This window comes from Ruditapes philippinarum, unplaced genomic scaffold (genome assembly GCF_026571515.1).
Source record: "Ruditapes philippinarum isolate M1 unplaced genomic scaffold, ASM2657151v2 ctg2486_1_1_1_1, whole genome shotgun sequence".
In the NCBI taxonomy this organism is placed as follows: domain Eukaryota; kingdom Metazoa; phylum Mollusca; class Bivalvia; order Venerida; family Veneridae; genus Ruditapes; species Ruditapes philippinarum.
The window spans coordinates 115,489-134,528 of NW_026861059.1; the positions used below are offsets into that span (position 1 = coordinate 115,489).

Sequence of the window (19,040 nt, forward strand, 5' to 3'; positions counted from 1 at the left end):
AACTTGACATATGGGTAGATGGCAGTCTTGAGATTATGCATGTCTTTTTCTTTTCTTCCTATGTTGAAAATTCTGGTTGCTATGGCAACACATAGACTGAAAATATGGCAAATTTTACACATAAACTGAATCCAGTTATAACTCAAAAAGTACTGGAAATATTTTTATGAAACTTGACATATGGGTAGATAGCAGTCTTGAGATTATGCATGTCTTATTCGTTCTTCCTATTTGAATAAAATATCAGTTGCCTTGGCAACAAATAGGCTTAAAACATGGCAAATATAACAATATTTGTGATTAGTCAAAAAGAGCTGAAATTTTTTATGAAATTGCATCTTTAATTCAAGAGTTATCTCCTCTTTAAGAATTTTGCTTTTAAAAGGTTATATTTTGGTAACAGGGATGTTCAAATATTAACTTTAGAGTGTCCTTCAGTCCGTCTGTCTGTTCATAAAAACTGTTTCCTGTGATCACTTTTAAAGAACTTTTCCAACAAATTTACTTAAAATAGAGAAAAATTGAAACATTAGTGAATGGCCAATGGCCCTTCAGAATGTTGATGGGGTTCTAACCGGTAGGGGACTTATGGATTGCTTGCAATACTATGATAATTGCTTGTTATACTTAACTATTTATAAAAATAGTGAACTTGTATTGATCAAATGAAAATAAAAATTATATTTTGATCCAGGAAGCATACATGGAAGGTATTTGAAACTGCTAAAGCTGCCAAATCACCTGCTCGCCATGGATCTGGTTCCTCCTGTGCTACAAGCATGCTGGGAGCCAGCCTAGCTGACAATGATGACTCACGATCTGTGTCCCAGAGAAGCTCTATGTACTTCAGTGATACAGAGTCCGCTGTCAGTGAAAACTGTACTGGTGAACTTGAATCTCTTTATGGGTATGTTCTGCTTTCCTCTGTCTGATTTTAAAAAAGCCCGTTACCACTGTAGGTCTGAATCCCACCTTGGACTTTGGTAGGTCTGAATCCTGTCTTGAAATTTGGATTCTTTCATATGAGGAAGCTACCCAGCTAACTAACGGAACTACTCAATTCTACTCAGGTGCCTGCTTTTCCTGAAATAATGCGTAGAGACGCAACTTGGGTCTTCCTCCTCCAGTATAGCTGGAAAGTCACCATATGACCTTTACTGTGTTGGTGCAAGGTAAAACCCAACCAGAGAAACAAATGATTTGTGTATGTTGTTTAGGATGGTGGTTTTGCTCATCTTGAAAGCATAACAGCTTTTATGTGCTAAAAACCCAAAATAAAGAAAAACAAAAAAAACAAAACAAAAAAAACTCAATAAGATAGTGTTACAGATGGAACTTAATTCAGATTTTGTCATTGATCAATTGGTAAATTATATTCTTTTTAGTAAATTACTTTTACAGTAGTAAGTCTGCCATGCTGAGATATATACAATAATATATAAAACACAGAATATCCATTTTTCAGTGCCACACCGTCTCGTTACGGTAAGCCTGGTATCCCAGGCTCCAACGACTTGCACACAGCTCTACGGCGCCTCTCAATGAGGCGAGCCAATGAGATAAATGAAATGGACTATGCTAAAGAAGAAAGGGAGAGGCAAGAACGGGAGCAGAAACAAAGGGAAAGGTTATTTATTTTTTAATGATTTACGTGTTAACTTTCAAACTGCTAATTTTAGCTAGATTTCAGCAATAGTATATTGATAGAAATACTCCATTTCTGATGTGTGGAAAATTCTATCCAGCTAGCTTATGGAATGTTGATGGTTCTACTTAGGTGCCCTTTTGTGCCTTAAATAAATCGGAGGGGCACTCTATTAAAGTAAAGCTATGACCTCTACTGTGTTAGTGTGAAGTAAAACCCAACCAAAAATCAAACCTAAAAGTCTAGAAACTTATTTAACTACAGTCTAACTTGCCCATGCTACCACGTGTATTAAGCGACTTTTGTCTTAAACGACCACTTTAAATTCCCCCGATCATTTTTTCTCTATATCTTTAATGTATTAAGCGACTTTTGCTCAACGCGACCAGCGACCGCTAATTAGTCACCTTATTGACATAAAGTTTTTCATTAAACGACCACTTTTACCTGTCAAGTAATTTTGTTTTTAGAGAACGCCGCCTTGTAATGTCACAAGTGTCAACAATCAAAACACAACAAATAAACGTGTGAAAAGCTCTATTTCCCAAACCGTTTTAGCGTATGCAAATGAAGGTAAGTATACGCGTGACGTGTATTATCCAATAGTATCGGATAAACAATGCAACGCTCCGCCCCTACTGAGATGGTGTATACGCTTCGCTTGTTGACATTTAGACTGCATTAAATTGACCTTGAACTTGATCAGCAGTTAAATTGATCGTAACAATTAGATGTAATTTGTTTATTTCAAATGAAAAAATGCACAACAGAAAACATCTTCACTTATAGGGTTTTCGTGTTGGAGACAAGGAAAAACAACGGAGAAATTAACAAATTCTGGTAAAAATGTCAAACATGTACGTTATGGATCAAAACTGTTTTGCACCCTGTTTTGTCAATAAATATCAGAAAGTTATTTTTTACATTTGCATCCATTTAGATTATCGGAGCGTACTAATTATTCAACATTTATATAAAAATGAAGTTAAAAAACATTCCTACCACATAAGAAAGATGTCATTTATAAATTTTGACTTTAATATCATGCTGACTGTCTTAAGAGAAACGTTTCATTAAGCGATCCATTTTGGGGTTTCCCCTTGCCGTCGCTTAATACATCGTTTGACCTGAGTCAGAGGTTTGTTTGCAGTTAAGATTTGGAGAAGGCAGTAACAATTTCCTGAGGCAATTTTTTACCAACCGACTAGGAGATTCTGAAAAGAACTGAATTACAAAGACAGTTTCAATTCTTAAAACCAAATTCGTAGTGAAATTTATTACATAGAAATCTTATGACAAAAGCATGGAGGAATTCTCTTTATAATCATATTATATATAATCAATTTGAATATCATTGAATTTCTAGAACTGTCGAGTGGAGTTGATCTACAAGTAGAAGAGTGATACTGAGAATCGGCGACACGCAGGTTCGGTGCCGGACACCCGAACAAGCAGAATGTTTGCCGGCCAATCAGTTGAGTTTCGGTTACATGTCGATGACGGGAAGCAGTACAAACCCTCATTACAAGATGCCAGAAAAACTTCAGATCATTAAACCTCTGGAAGGTAGGCTTGAACATTGGCATGTCCCGCCCCTCTTTTCTCAATCCTTATGAGCTGTGCCATGACAAAACCAACATAATGGGTTTGCGACCAGCATGAATCCAAACCAGTCTGTGCAGTCTGATCAGGATCCATGCTGTTCGCTTATAAACCCTATAACAAGTTGAAAAACTGATAGCAAAAAGCATGGATCTTGATCAGACTGTGCGGATGCGCAGGCTGGTCTGGATCCATGCTGGTCGCAAACGCATTAAGTTGGTTTTGTCATGGCGCGGCTCTTGTGTCCTAATTCCCTCCGATTTTTGGTGATAATACCTTCTATGGAATAATCCTGCAGAGACCCATTGATTTTTAAGTTGGTTGAACTTGTCATAAGGAAACCACCACATTCAAACAAAAATACAAAGACTCAATACTTTAAATACAGAATAAGTTTGTAATGACAGTTTCTGATATCTTCCTGGAATATGATAAAGTCTTGTTGAGAAGAGCCCTTACTGGAAATAGTGGATTATAAGTTAATAACTCATGGAAAAATTTACATTAAATATAATATGGCATAAACTTAAGATTCTCAGTTGTAACGTTGCCAAATCATCAGAATTAATGAGTGACTTAAGGTTGTAGAACATGCAGTCTTAGGCAAATATTGAATTAAATTTGGTACTATTTTAATGTTGAAAATATCAGATTTTTAAACATGATTTATTGGGTTATATATTACTTCGAGAAGGCTTCAGTGACATTAACGTCGTGCAAGAGAACTGGCCAAATCCACCACCTCGAGGAAATTTTGAAAAACCCGATACCTCGGTGGAGAAATAGGGAGAGAAATGTACGAAAATGCAACCTCAGAACCAGAAGTTTTATACTCCTCAGTCAATTAACTGAAGAAGAATTGGTAGATAATTTAAGACCGCGATATTCCCCCAAAAAAACGGACAAGAACCAACACAGTGCCAATTTGCTAATCCCCAGCATGGCTCCAGTACCAGCCTGCTGCATCCTCTGCGGCAGTCTGATCAGGATCCATGCTGTTACGCTATATCCAGTTTCTCATACTTATAATACGTGTTTGCTAATACGAATAGCATAGAATCTTGATCAGACTGGGGGATGGGCAGGCCTTGTCCTGGATCCATGCTGGTGCAAAGCACACGCATTATGATTCGGCTTTTGTCAATGAACCGCGGCTACTCATTTTTAAGCAAACAAATCTTTATTTTCATGCCTTATGCATTTTACATTTACTTAAGACCTATGAAAGCTTTTCCTTAAATATTTGAACCAATTTAGATATAACATTAAAACTAATAATAATATCTATGAAATAAAGTAGTGCATTTCTGGGCATCAAGTTTTATAACTCGGAGATGATGTCTGTATCATGCTAAGAAAACAACCTAAATTATAAATTAACAGAATTTACATAAGTAAATTTCAAATAATAATAAATAATAAGGATTTAAGGATTTCAAGGCAAAGTCATATAAGTGCATCAGATTCTACATGTGAGAAATCTATCCAGCTAGCTTAGGGAACATCGGTGGTTCTACTCGGGTGCCATTTGTTGCCTGAAATCATGCTACAGAGGGGCCCCTGAGGTCTTTCTCCACTAGTTAAGCTGGAAAGTTGCCATATGACCTATACCATGTTGGTTGCGACATAAAAACCCAACCAAAAAAAAAAATTAAAAAAATTATCATATTATAAAATATGTAAATGAGCTAAAAATATTCTGTATTACACGAATGAAGATAGTGGAAGTATTCAATGACCGGACTTCCAAGAAAGCTCAGGTGTATATACAATCATAAACAGAACTATCCGTCGTGTTAGACATCGCCTCAATCGCAGGCGGACAGGTTGGGTTGATTATTTTAGGGAATGATAAAATAGTATGCAATAATGGTAAAAAATGTTGTATAGGCTGTTGTGATAGTGTTAGCTGGAAACTTTGTGCAGTAGGTAGAGATTGACTGTCAGACCTCTAGGGATAGAAAAATACCCAATTAGTGTGTTTTAAATATAAGGTTTTGGCTCTTCTTTATACAAAAATAAATTTGGACATGATCAAGTGGGATTTATTAAAGTGCTTTCTCTCCTCAGAATTTTGCTTTATGAAAATAAATTTAATACTTAACAGCTGAAAAAGGGCTATATTGCTAAATGGGGGTTGGGTTTTGGCAAAGGGGGAGGGATTGTCTGTTAGGACTGGATTGGTTAATGTCTTTACGATGATAAAATAAACAGATGTTTAAGCATGGAAAGGAATATGTTGCATATAGAATGTTGAATTAGAAAGAATAAAGAACAGTGCTGAAGCATGCTTTGAGACTATTTTATTTTGAGATTTGTTGTTGTAGTTGTTGTTGATGTGGAAATTTTTTTTATCTAAACAGAAAGGAATTTAATTGCATCATTCTAAATTTATGGAAAGTGTTTGAGCTATAGGTCTTTTTTTTTAAATTTTAGAAATATAGATGTTTGTACAAGGTGAGTTCAATGTAGGAAAAATGGTGTATAAGATATATTAGATACAGGGTGACAGGCTTTATTTAAATATATATCATTTTTGTATATCTTTGTGCATCTGTGTGATACCTTTCTAGAGAAGAACTTAGCTTCAAACCAATGGTCAAGGCCTAGACAGGTGAACTTAGCAGACAGTTTCATTTAGCAATAAACACAGTCATGGTGATTAACACTTTTAATTTTAATATGGTTGCTCTAAGCAATAGACTCTTGAGTCATTAACACATGTAACAGTTAGTTGCACTTAGCAATAAACACAGACAGGTGCATCTGGCCATGAGTAGGTAGTCATTGATATTTTCAGGGTGACTTATCAATAACAAAAGACCAAAAATATTCTCCTAATAATTGTGCTCCTTTGCATAAGACATAGAGGAGTTGCAACATTTCATCAATTCAATCTTTGATATCCATAAATAAAGAATTGATGACTATAGTAGTAGTGAAAGAGATAAGCATAATCGGGATCTTTGTTTATTTTGTTTGATTCCCATGTGACATTTGATTTCAGAAATGATATGGAGTTTAATGGTGGCACACATAAACAATCCAATACCAAGTCATGTTTTCCAAATCTAGTTTTCTTATTTTATAATCAAGTCCAAAATGCATTGAAGCAGCGCAAAGCACACATTTTTCTCTTTTCTCTTTACTATCAATTCCCTTTCTCTGGTACTATAGTTTTCATCACAAAAAGGTATTTTGTTCAAACATTCAAACCTCAGTTTTGAAACCATTAAAATATTGAAAATGGTAATTTTGTGAGAAGTATTCACGATTTATGTCACAGGTCACATGGGATGGCCACCCTAATTTAGTTATTTCTATGCACAGCATGTTTAGGTTATGTTTTGGTTTTATTTGCAAAAAAATGTTTGTGCTAAATACTTACTTTTTGCATGTTTTACTGTTATTTATTGAAATATTAAATAGGGATCAAATTGGGGAAGGAATTCAGACATTCAAAGTCTATTGACTTGAAAAGGTTTGGTGCAAAAAAACTAAAATTGGCTATTTATTTACTAAAACAAATAAATGCCTAGCATTAAAGGGATAGAAAGCTATAGTTGGCTGAATATATGTATAGATTTACTAAAACAATTTCATTGTTTTTTTGGACAAAAATAAACATGCCTATGTTGATCTTAGACTTAAATTATTATTTATAAAGTTTTTGAAAGGATATATAGTCCTATATAAATGGTTGTATATATAACATGTGCCTTTAGACTGGGTTTATAATGAAAATAACCATTTATATACTGCCATATAACCTGTCAAGAATCTTTTTAAGGAATTTATAATACTGCAAACTTAGATTATCAAAGAAAAAAAAAATGAAATAACCTCATAAATCGACTGCAGCTGTATTATATAAACATCACAATTATCCAATGAAATTGATGTTACAAATGTGCAGTATCAAAAATTACAAAATAAAACATTTTACAACAAATTATTAAAGTTATGCTGTTCTAAGTAAGTTTAGCAATGAAAGATTTCTACAGCGTGCTACTTCAAAATACAAACTTTTTTCTCTTTTTCTTAGACAGCCAAATATAGTTCTATACCCTTTTAAAGAAACATGCCTCTTGACGAGTTTGAAATTTTCACTTTATCTCCTCTATTTGAGACTTTTCTTTAAAGGTTCCTGGACATAAATCAAAAGGCATGTTCCTTTGATTAATTTTAGTATTCATACTTGTTTTTTTTTTTAAAGTTTTTGATAATTCCTTAATTAAGATTTTTTTTTAAAGCTATTTCTCACAACCATTTTCTTAAAAGCTTTTTATAACATTGTTGTTTGTTTGTTTTAATATTATTTTTAATGCTTGAATTTTTGTTTTCAAACATTAAAACCAAATGCTGAGAAAATGCATACTTTACACGGCATAAATATACCCCACTTTAAGGAAGTTTTATTGGTTACTGGTTATTGAATTTTCTTACTGGTTTTTAGCTTAAAACCAACTGGATCCATTTCAAAGAATAAATCCAGGCTCCCAGCTTGAATTTTTAGTATTGTCCAAAATTTTCAACTTTAACCCATGCAAACATGACTACCTCACCTCAAAAAAACAATGAAGGATAAATTCTTTGCAAATATACTAAGTGTTGAAAAGTATGCGTTTTCAAAAGCTGTTTTTGTGAAAGAATTGATAGGAATGATTACAAAGCATGAGTAAATGTTGAATGCTTACCTTATTGACAGTGATGTGGACACTGATTCTGTGACAACTGTTGTGGAAGAAGAGTAAGCATGCTACTGCTAGTGCCAAAACCCCCTGTTTTAATACAGTTGGACTTGTCCGTACAGTCACCTTTTATATATATGGGAGAGTTCAATTATCAATGGGAGGGGTATTTTATAAAAAAAAATCTCTGTGTCGGCGATTTATTATCACGCAAATTCACATTTCTGCGAGATTTTCTGATGTTTTTGACACAAGAAAATTTACCTATATCTAAATCTGCGTGTTGTCAAATTTTTTTTTATGGAAATCAAAAAGTAACAAAAATTAAGTTGCAAAAGTGAAAAAAAAAGAAATTATGATAAGGAAGAAGTAAATTATTCTGTTATGGATGAAAATGTGAACTCCATAGGCCAATGAATCTCTTGCAAAGGATTATGGGTCAGGATTGGAAAATTTCTATTTTTAGAGCTTCTTATCCCTCTGTAATGTAAGTCTAAGGTTATTTAGTAATTTAAATTACATTGGTACTGGGATTTTCTGGCTTAAAAGAAAGACGGATGTCCCTCGGGGGCATCTCTTCATGATTCCAAGCACAAAACCTTTTTTTTTCGAATTTTGAAAAAGAATATATTTCTAAAATGCCTATATGAAAGGAATTTGTTGGTATATTGCCTTTAAGCTATTCAGCTAGCTTACTGAACATGGTTTTACTCAGGTGCCCGCTCATTGAGCCTGAAATAAGGAATATAAGATTAACAATATAGTTTTACCTTTTTTAAATTTTATGAAAATATTACATAAGATATAGCTTCATACAAATGTACCCTATAAGGTGTCTTTCTGGGAAAGGTTCAGTTTCCTATAGTTGGCATATTTTATCAGTTTTTTTCAAACTTTCTTATAAAGGTGACTGTTACAGACAAGTCTAAAGGTTGTTTTGAACTTTGCTTGTTTTTTTCTTTTCTGTTTTTCGTTTGCAATTAATGCATATATTCATCATAACTCATTGACATGCCACTATCTTTACAGTGTTGTTTGTTGATTTGTATTGCACGTAATTTGAGAAGATTGATGACTTTAAGACTTTTAATAAATTAATTTAGTGTGTTTTGCCTGTGATTAATCAAATATGTTTAAAACAGCCACCTCAAGATTAATGCAAATTTTAATAAAAATTCTTCAAAGTGTTCCTTTTTATGCAAATAATATTGTTTTAAAGTGTACAAATAAAGTGATTCAACCAAGTATATACGATACTCATCAGTGATTACCAAAAATTTATCAAAATACTCAAAAGATAACTGTTACGCTATCATTTCTTGGGTATAGAAATTTGATTAAAATAATAATAAAAAATCAATTTATTTTTAGATTTACAAACTTGTTGAAACTTTAAGATTTTAGTTTCTTTTTCATTTTGATTAAATTATGACTATTAGGGTTTACAAATAGTTTTTAATATGTTGTATATCCAGTAACACAGAAATGTGCAAATTACACAGTAATTGTGCATAAGTAATGTGGAATTTTTTATTTCTATGGCCGAGTCATATATACGCTGATCCATTTCTTTTCATTTGATGTACGACAAAATATTTTGGTCTGTTTACATTACCATTTTTCTTGTGTCTGTCATAGCTTTCCCACATTGGGTGTTTCTTTTTGCACAGTATCTGCTTTAATTTGTCATTCCTGCGTTACTGGATATACACAGTGTAAAATTTTGTTGATTTCATAGGAATATTTCGGGTTTCGAAGACTGGAAAAGAAAGCACATGACTGTTTTATTATTTCGCAGACTTTAGTTTTTCAATACCCATATAATATTGGTTAGTTGCTCTAAGGTTTAAAGTATTGTTTAAAAATTAACGTTGATTTCACAGGAGTTTTTTTGGTTTCCACAACTGGATTAGAAACCAAATATTCAGCATATTGTCAGGAATGTACCACCTGTTTCGCATATTTCTGTTCCCATGTATGTATGGCCATATCTTTATCAAACAGGTGCTTTGGAATGGGTCGTTCAACCTTGTGTGAATTGTATTTTGTAGATGTTAGAGCTTTTTTTTTTTCATTTTTAGCTCGTCTGTTTTGAAGAACAAATGAGCCGCGTCGTGACAAAACCAACATAATGGGTTTGCGACCAGCATGGATCCAGACCAGCTAGCGCATCCGCGCTGTCAGTCTGATCAGGATCCATGCTGTTCGCTATCAGTTTCTCTACTTGTTATAGAGTTGTAAGGGAACAGCATGGGTCCTGATCAGACTGCGGATGCGCAGGCTGGTCTGGATCCATGCTAGTCGCAATCCCATTATGTTGGTTTTGTCATGACGCGGCACAAATCTAGTTATTATCACTGTGTCATTGTTGTCTTTGTGCAGAAACTTTAATGTAGACCCTGATTCAAACATTTTTAAAGGTATCAAAATGGCACTTAGAATACTTGCTTATCATGGCAAGCTGCAGTTGTAAGACAAAGGGGGATTATCATGAAAGCAATATTTTGTAGGAGTAATGTCCCTTTTTAACTTGGATTTTTTTGAAAAATCAGGTATTGAGAGGCAATGATGTTATAGACAAGCATTTACACTGTTTCACTTGTTCGAAAAGCAAAAGAAAAGGTTGTGTGGGTCGAGAGTGGGGGGGATAAGGTGTAGTCATAATTATGAGCCATGCCACGACAAAACCAACATAATGGGTTTGCGACCAGCATGGATCCAGACCAGGCTACGCATCCATGCAGTCTGATCAGGATCCATGCTGTTTGCGTACCAACTCTATTACAAATAGGTCCAGTCTTAATAAAATTGTTACATAATTATAAAGGATAAGTTTTGAATTTAAAACTGATACAGCTATTATATATCCCTGTGGCAATACTGTCAAGAGAGCATATCTAGGGATTGTATTTTTTAATCCTTACCTTACTACCAAATTAAGACAATATTATTTTGGATAAGATTATCAAGAGCATTAATTGTATAATGTTTTACAGGTTCAATCTTAATTATTAATAGAATAGACCCACAGTTCCTATTTGTGTTGCCTATGTGAGTTTCTGGTGGCAAATGTATGTAAGTATGCCAAAGCACACACATATAAAGCAATGCCAAGTACATGCATTGTAAAGTTATTGACATAAGAGTTTTTTAGGATTTCTTTGGTTACTGTATTCTGAAATTGTATGAAACTCTACCTCTTTCAAACTTGTATCTGGAGATTTACAAAAACCTGATCTTCTTATTCAATTTGTACATGTTTATGTGTGGAAAATTATGTCAGATTATAACTTTCTAAATTGTCTTTCATTTTGCATTATCACCAGTACAGACAACATTCCTTGTAATTTTTCAGTATCAGGTTTGCAATAAAGTCTGGAAATTGAAAAAAAAAATTGCTTGCAAAAGCTTTGCTGTAGAAAAGGAGCATGCTCTAGTCTGAAGTTATATTCTTTTGATTTTTCTGTGCTTGAAATGATATATTCATCAAACAGCAGTGTAATGCATATTTATCTGGCATTAGAATAGATAGAAAGAGCTATTTTTAGACACTGAATATTTCATAAACCTCTACTTGTATTATTTACAAGATTATACTGTAAACAAACATTAGTTTCTAACGTTTTGGAACTTTAAGTGGTTGGCCTTTGCAACCAGTATATGGCTATGCCAGCTTGCACATCCATGCGTTATGATCAGATTTTATACTGTTGGTAGCTCAATATTTGTATTTTGTCATTGAAATTCCTTAGAGTTTTAAATGGACTGCTCCAAAACAGGACAAATCCATTTCACAAATTAGAGTGGTTTAGGGTAAATAAGAGGGAGTAGGATGAATTTTACTGCAAATCAACACAAATAAGTAATATATAGCGAAAAGAAGGCAGTGGCCTTCATGTAATTATATATCTGCCTTATTATATTCACTGGGATCATAGGTCACGCACCCAAGGATATTGTAAGTTTAATAGGCCATGATACCATTTTTTCAAGTACATTATAAATTTTGTACATGCCATCACTGGTCATTCTGTTTAGAAACCTGGTTAGTTTTGAAGATTATCTCAAATCTGTACTTTTTTATCAATCCAGCTAAAATGACTTGATTCAGACATTGAAGGTAAAAAAAATTGTAAAATCTTGATCAGAAAATGGCTTTTGCAAACTTTTTTCTGACGGGTACAAAAGTAGAGAAAATAATAGAAAAGAAAAAACAAGAGGTTTAAGGTTTTCTGTGTATAACTGACAGTTAAAAAGATGTAATAGTTAATTATCATATTAATGAAAAGTATTATGTAAGGTTTTCATCAGTGAGGTTTTGCTTATTTCATATCACAATTAGTGTAATATAGAGCTAGGCTTTTATATACAAGCAAATCAGGTGATGTTTTTAAAGCTTCAAGCTTAAAATGTTGCCACTGACAAAAGGTTTGGGTTCTTAACAGTGAAAGGCGGGGTTAATTTAAAAGTCGAGGCTCATATGCAAGTAATTGCAAGCATTACAGTCATAAGAGAGGATTCTAATTAGCATAAAGGTTTTTAAAGGAAATGGTGATATTCTGAATTTTGATATTTTGTTATTGATTGATCAGATTTATTTTTTTTTCAATTTTTTTTTCAATTTTTACTTTGTCTTTTTTAAACTCTTGTTAGGGGAGAAATTTACATAATAGATCAGAAGTAAATGAGCAATGATTTGAGGTCTATTATGTTGTGTATAATTATATAACTTTGTTTATTTGCAGAATCACCTCTTCTTTTACCTCATCATCACCACGGATGGCATTAGGTCGTGTAGCCGAGAATCATGGTACCAGCACATTCAGTATGTCACTGGGGCTTGCGTCCATTCTCAACGAGCGTGATTTAAAGGAAGAAAGTCAGCCAGGAATCAGACATCATAATGTTAGTTCTAATCCCGCACGATTCCCGAGTCTTAGTAGTGATCAGCATTTTAAGGCTGGACATACTTCAACGCCATTAACGACCTTGACCCTACCAACAAACTCTTATAAACTTATACCCTCACCAGTAACCTTACCGCAAAGGTCAGAAAGAAGTTTTGATGGTTCAGTATCATCATGGCAAGGGATCTCAAGTACATTAGGGTCACAAAGGTCAAATAGTGTTTTTAGTTCACCGGGTCAGCAGGGGTCAGTACTTAGTACCAATGCAAATGGTACTGAAAATGCAAACTCAGACTCAAATAGACTGAAAGTGATAAATAAACTGAAGACTACAGGGTTTTCACTTTACGGATATATTACTGGAGCAGTGCCCGTAAATGCATCAGGGGAAGATAACTCTAGACCGAGTTCACTTCCTTTACCTACAGTGACGACAGCAGGTGCCACTGCTTTAAATTCAGTTGCCACGGTAACAGAAAGTGTTACAACATTGACAACTGTTACTGATAATGTAGATATTGACAGTATGGTTACCATGGCAACTACAACAGCTGAGTCACGAAGAAAATCGCATTTATCATCAATTTTGGCGCGGAAAACTGCTGGGGGGGTTATTGGGGCCTTGACAAAGTGGCATAAAGATGGGTCATTATGATGAGTAATGAATAATAAATAAAATAGTTATTTTTAACGTAGATTTTAATATGCCAAACAATGTGATAATACTGAAAGTGATAAAGAAAGTATTTATTTTATATTACAAGTAGATAATGTAGGTTTTGATAGTACATGTTACACACAAATTTATATATAAGGAAAAAGATTTTTTTCTTCCTTTCACACCATATTAATTAGGCAATGGCTTATTTAAACATATTTATATATAGCGCAATTTTAAAATGATGCTAAATGTTAGCTTAAATATTTTTTTGAACAAAGCCACCATATTGATACAACACAATTTTTAAATTGATGAATTCCATACAAACATAATGGGTCTAAATTTATGCAGTTTGAAGAATGCATGTGTTCAATTTTTATAGACAATACTATGATTAGAATAATAATCATTTGTGAGTTACATCAGAGTTGCAGATTGTATGCCTTATTCAAGAAATATTCTAGGGTCGTTTGTGATTGTTTAAACCCTGGAATACTTCAGTAAGACTCTTAGAATTCTTTTTTTAATTTTACAAAATTATTGTGAATCGGTTCATAACACTCGCCTATTGCAACACTTCCATTTGATTTTGAATTAAATGAAAGATTTTAGATGAATAAATATGAAAATTTGCCATTTATTGGGCATTAAGTAGGCATATATCTTATTCATTTTCAATATTTCACTTCAATGATAAAAATTATGGAGACACTTTTTTTTGAAGTTTGAAAGTATTTAATATTTTACATCTCATTTCTTTTCTAATTCTGTCATTCATCATTCATTCATTCTGTCAAAAAATTCTCATTTTTTTAAACCTCTTCGGTGCTAGAATTTTTTTTTTATCTTTTTTTGTTGTTTTTTTTGGAAAAAGAAATAGAGAAGAGCATTTATTCATTTATAGACCAGAGCTTTTAATGTCTTATTATGAGCCGCGTCATGACAAAACCAACATAGTGGGTTTGCGACCAGCATGGATCCAGACCAGCCTGCGCATCCTCTCAGTCTGGTCAGGATCCATGCTGTTCGCTTACCAACTCTATTACAAGTAGAGAAACTGATAGCGAACAGCATGGATCCTGATCAGACTGCGCGGATGCGCAGGCTGGTCTGGATCCATGCTGGTCGCAAACCCATTATGTTGGTTTTGTCATGACGCGGCTCATATGTTTTTTTATGTGTGCTTGTATAAAAGACCAAGTATCTACATAGTTTGACCAATTATTTCAAGCTTTTACTCAATTATGTTCTTGATTTTTGTTTGTTTTAAAATTTGTTTTTGGTGCAATTTGCCGTTCCTTTTTCCCTGTCTATGAATTATTTCAAGATTATGATTTTTCCAAACACTCCTTATTATGGTCACATTTTTGAATTGGTTTCAGTACTAAGCATTGAGTATAATCTATGTCTTTTGTAGGCTGAAATTTTGTGTTTCTACACCTTGAAATTGATAATGGGCAGCTCCAAAGAGAGACCAGTCCATTTCAAATAATCAGGGGAGTTTTTGTAAAGGCATCTCAATGATCATCTTCTTTTGTAATATATTAGATCAAATTTAAACTATGCAAGAATACTTTATAGTGCTTTTCCAAAATGTTTGGTATGATATGAGAAATGAAGTTTGGTAAAAGCATTTATTTTATGAGGATCAATTATGTTCTGGGATTTTGTCATGAGATTTTACCTGTATCAGTGAGATATTTTGTATATCACTGTATGTCTCACATTTTGAAGACATATTTAAGCTTGGCTATTTGAAGAATAGGTAGTGCTATTGTACTGCATCACATTAAGTTTTTTGGTACAAATTGATATCTGTAAAACTATTGACTAGAACAGGTTAAGGCTCACACACTTATTTGAGAGCATACATAGTATGAGGTCACTCTCCAAGGCCCACAACTCTTGACATGGATTTTTGACAGAATTATGGCCTTTTTGAACTAATGAAAATTTTACATTATCGACTGGCTTGTTTTACGATCAAGCACTGAGAATGGTCAAGCATTTTGTCCTACTGACAGGTCTTGTTTTGTCATAGAGTTTTAAATAAGAGTTTAAAAATTATGCAAGCAACACATTGTATCTTTTTAAAGTCAATAAAGGCCTCTTAATTACATGTTCTTTTTTCTTTCGGAATACTTGAAATGGTTTTGAACTTCAGCTTCAGAAAATGTACTTATATTTTAGCAATTTTTTACTCAGAAAAAAGAAGAAAAAAAATACAGATATAAAAATATGTTAATGAACACTGTAAAATATATAGTTTTTGTCTAAATTTTACTAAACTCTTACCAGGGCTTTCATTCAGTGTACATTTTTGTTTTAATTTTGTAAATTAGTTTGTTTTACATTCATTTTAGATGTTTTCCTCTCCCACCATTGAATGCAATAAAAATTAGACCCCAAATAACTAGAAAAAATAGGATCTCTCTAAGTAGACATGGTCTCGGAATAAAAGATAAATATTTTTCTCATAAGACATCTTAATTTTTGTCTTCTTTTTTTTTATATGCCCCATGCATTAAATAGATAGAGTTGTATATTATATTTGTCCTATATGTCCTTATTGTTTGTCCAACTGTCTTTCACTCTGCAGATATTTTCTATGAATAGATTAGTATATACAGAATTAATTTTAGTTTTGTTTTGTGTAGGAAGCTATAAGCTTATAGACACACTCTCGAATCCATTCCTGGAACCAACCAGTACTGTGCAATGAGAGTAAATTTTTTTGCTAAAAGAAACAACGGCTTGACTTTTGACAAAGGCTAGATCTTGAGATTACTAGTGCAAATGTTAATTACAAAATGGGAAAATGCCACAAAACAACAATTTTTTGTAAGGCCACATTTTAACATGGAAAAACTTGATTTTGGGTAATTCAAAGGGTTTTCATCATTTTTGGTTAACACCACTCTGTGGATAGATTAGGGGCATAATATTTTTGTCCTATATGTGTGTATAAGTTAAAAACAATTAATTCACCAATATGAAATAAATTTTTGAGGATCAACTGATATTTACAGATTTCACTCATCAACATTTTTACAGATATGGGAAAGGGGCATTTTTTTTCTGTTATATAAACCCCTCTTATGTTTCTTTTTCTCTTCTGTATGTAAAGTTATTTTTATGCTAGATGTGCTGTGTTATTATTGTTGTTTGTTTCATTTGTGTAGAAAAAAAGTGTATATAATTTTTACATGTGTATAAATTGTTTAATTCATATTTATAAAATTCCATTTAAAATGGAAACTCACAGGCTGAACCAGTGCTGCATATGTTATTTTTTTGTGCAAAATTAAAAAGAAATATGATATATTTATTATTATAAGCTGGAAGAATTGGTTTAAAACCCAACCATTTAACAAGCATTTAAATAATATGAAATTTGATAAAAAAAATCTAGGAAATTTCATTGGATAGATTTTGGATAAAAAATCCCAAGATTAGATATAAGGTTTTTTGTTTTTTAAACTTTCAAACTCATTCAAGTATCATAGTAACCTAAAAAAATTATTTTTTTTGTGATTTTGAAAACATATTTTTTAAGGAAGAAAGATAATTTTTTATGCTATGCATTACAGAATGCCTTTAAAACCCGTTTCATAGACATCTGACCAGCTAAGCTCATTATCTCCAGATATGTATTAGTTGTGTACTAGTGTTATCAGGTTAATAAGTCCTTAGTGCTGTTCTTATATTGTAATATTTGTACAGTTTCTTTGATTTGCAAAGAACGCCTTTGATATAGGAATACTTATATTAAATGTTCATATTTTCACTAGGGTGTTAAGATATTCCCAGTACTTCTCACGCAGGTACCATACCCATGACAGTATCATGGTAATCTGAACATGTGCTTATTTGCATACCTTCAAAAATTAATGCCTTTATTTAATTACCGAATTTGATATTCTTTTAAGGAAAGATGCACCAGTAAAATTAGTCAGTGAACATTCAAATATTAAGTACCACATTCCCTACGTAATTGTACTGTAGATGGTACTAATTGCAGATATATTGATTTAGGACAGTGTTGCATAAAATCCTTAAATTTATTTTTTTAAAAACAAGAACAAACAAGAGAAATGAGAGAAAAAAAATTTCACTGCTATTTTTGTGTTGTTCAGAATTTATGTCAATATTTATTATACTGCCATTTATTTGCCAAAATCTACCATATATGTCTCGTTTGTATTTATCTGGAACCTTATAAATTAATACTGCACCATTGTCTTGTTGACTTTTCATTGAATAATTGTGACATTTATACATGGCTGCTGTCAATTTATAAAGTAAATTCATGTTTTTCTTCCAAAAAAGGAAGTTTGCTGTACAGTAAATTCTTTATAAAGAGTCTTGCCAGCTTATATGACTATATAAACGTTTATTTCAATATAACCAAAGTCACTACAACCATTTATATAGGACAATATAACCTGTCAGAAATACCTATAAGTAATTTTATAAATTTATACTGCATGTATGTAACCTAGGTTTACGTTGAAAAAGTGTGATGTCAATGGTTTTTCTAAAAACTCTTTATAAATATTGATAATAAATAACCAGGACTACATGTGGATATATAACCTGGATATCACAGAAAAAAAATGTTTTCAGTCATAAATTGTCTCCAGTATGTGTTTCTTTTGTTTATTTTTTTAACTCTGTAATTATTATAAATAAATTTTTACAATTTTATAAACATTTTTTATTCACAAGCACATAATATATAATCAATTTTAGTGAGATATAACTGAATATTTCACTTGGTCAAATATGATATTTAAACTACACATTTTTATACTTGAAATGTTAACACATATTCTTTTTTTGATAAATTCAAGAAATTTCTTTACTGTATGAAATACCCTTGTTTTTCTTCTTATCTTTTTCGAAAGGGTATTTTTATAGGTTAAAAAGAGTTTTCTGAATGAATGATAACAGAATGGGAAATTATTTCTATTACTGCTTATTTGGTGTGTAAAATGAATATTGGCAAATTTTAATTGGTATGTCGTTAAAGTCATATGATGCATGAAAGGTGGTACCAAGCATAGAAGTACACTGTGGCGAATAGTGGTACCATGTTTAAAAAGTGACACCAAGTTTATCAAAGTGGTACCATATATGAAAGGTCTTTTTTAGTGGTGTCCGGTTTCAAATGTGGAAACATGTGGTATCAGGTTTTAATTGTGAAACCATAAGGTATCAGGTTTAAACATGAATCTGCACAAGAAAAAGTGATTAAAAGTATAAAAGTTGTACCATATATAAAAAACTTAAGTAGTACACAAGTGAAATACTGTATTAAAAATTCATGAAAAATCATACCAAGAGCAAAATTTGAATAAATTTACATGCATAGTGTCTCAGAAGATTTAACAGATCTGCTCAGTCAGGCATAATGTTATTTCATGCTCAATGTCAGATAATCTATTTTACACGCGCAACTTCTGTATTTAAATATATGATAGCATTTTCATTACACTTAATTCATTATTCATAATTATATTATATTGCACTAT

General features: G+C 32.5%; 1 protein-coding gene across 1 annotated transcript in view; it reads left to right on the plus strand.

Annotated features, from left to right (window-relative positions):
* LOC132714398 (trafficking kinesin-binding protein 1-like) overlaps positions 1 to 13,523 on the plus strand; it is a 38,152-nt gene extending 24,629 nt beyond the window's left edge. Inside the window, exons 9-15 of the mRNA XM_060697278.1 lie at positions 695 to 907; positions 1,466 to 1,627; positions 3,042 to 3,227; positions 3,787 to 3,828; positions 5,684 to 5,704; positions 7,956 to 7,997; positions 12,684 to 13,523. Coding sequence (XP_060553261.1) covers positions 695 to 907; positions 1,466 to 1,627; positions 3,042 to 3,227; positions 3,787 to 3,828; positions 5,684 to 5,704; positions 7,956 to 7,997; positions 12,684 to 13,500 — 1,483 coding nt within the window. The 3' untranslated portion in view covers positions 13,501 to 13,523. The remainder of the gene's footprint in view (positions 1 to 694; positions 908 to 1,465; positions 1,628 to 3,041; positions 3,228 to 3,786; positions 3,829 to 5,683; positions 5,705 to 7,955; positions 7,998 to 12,683) is intronic.
* Positions 13,524 to 19,040: the final 5,517 nt, after the last annotated feature.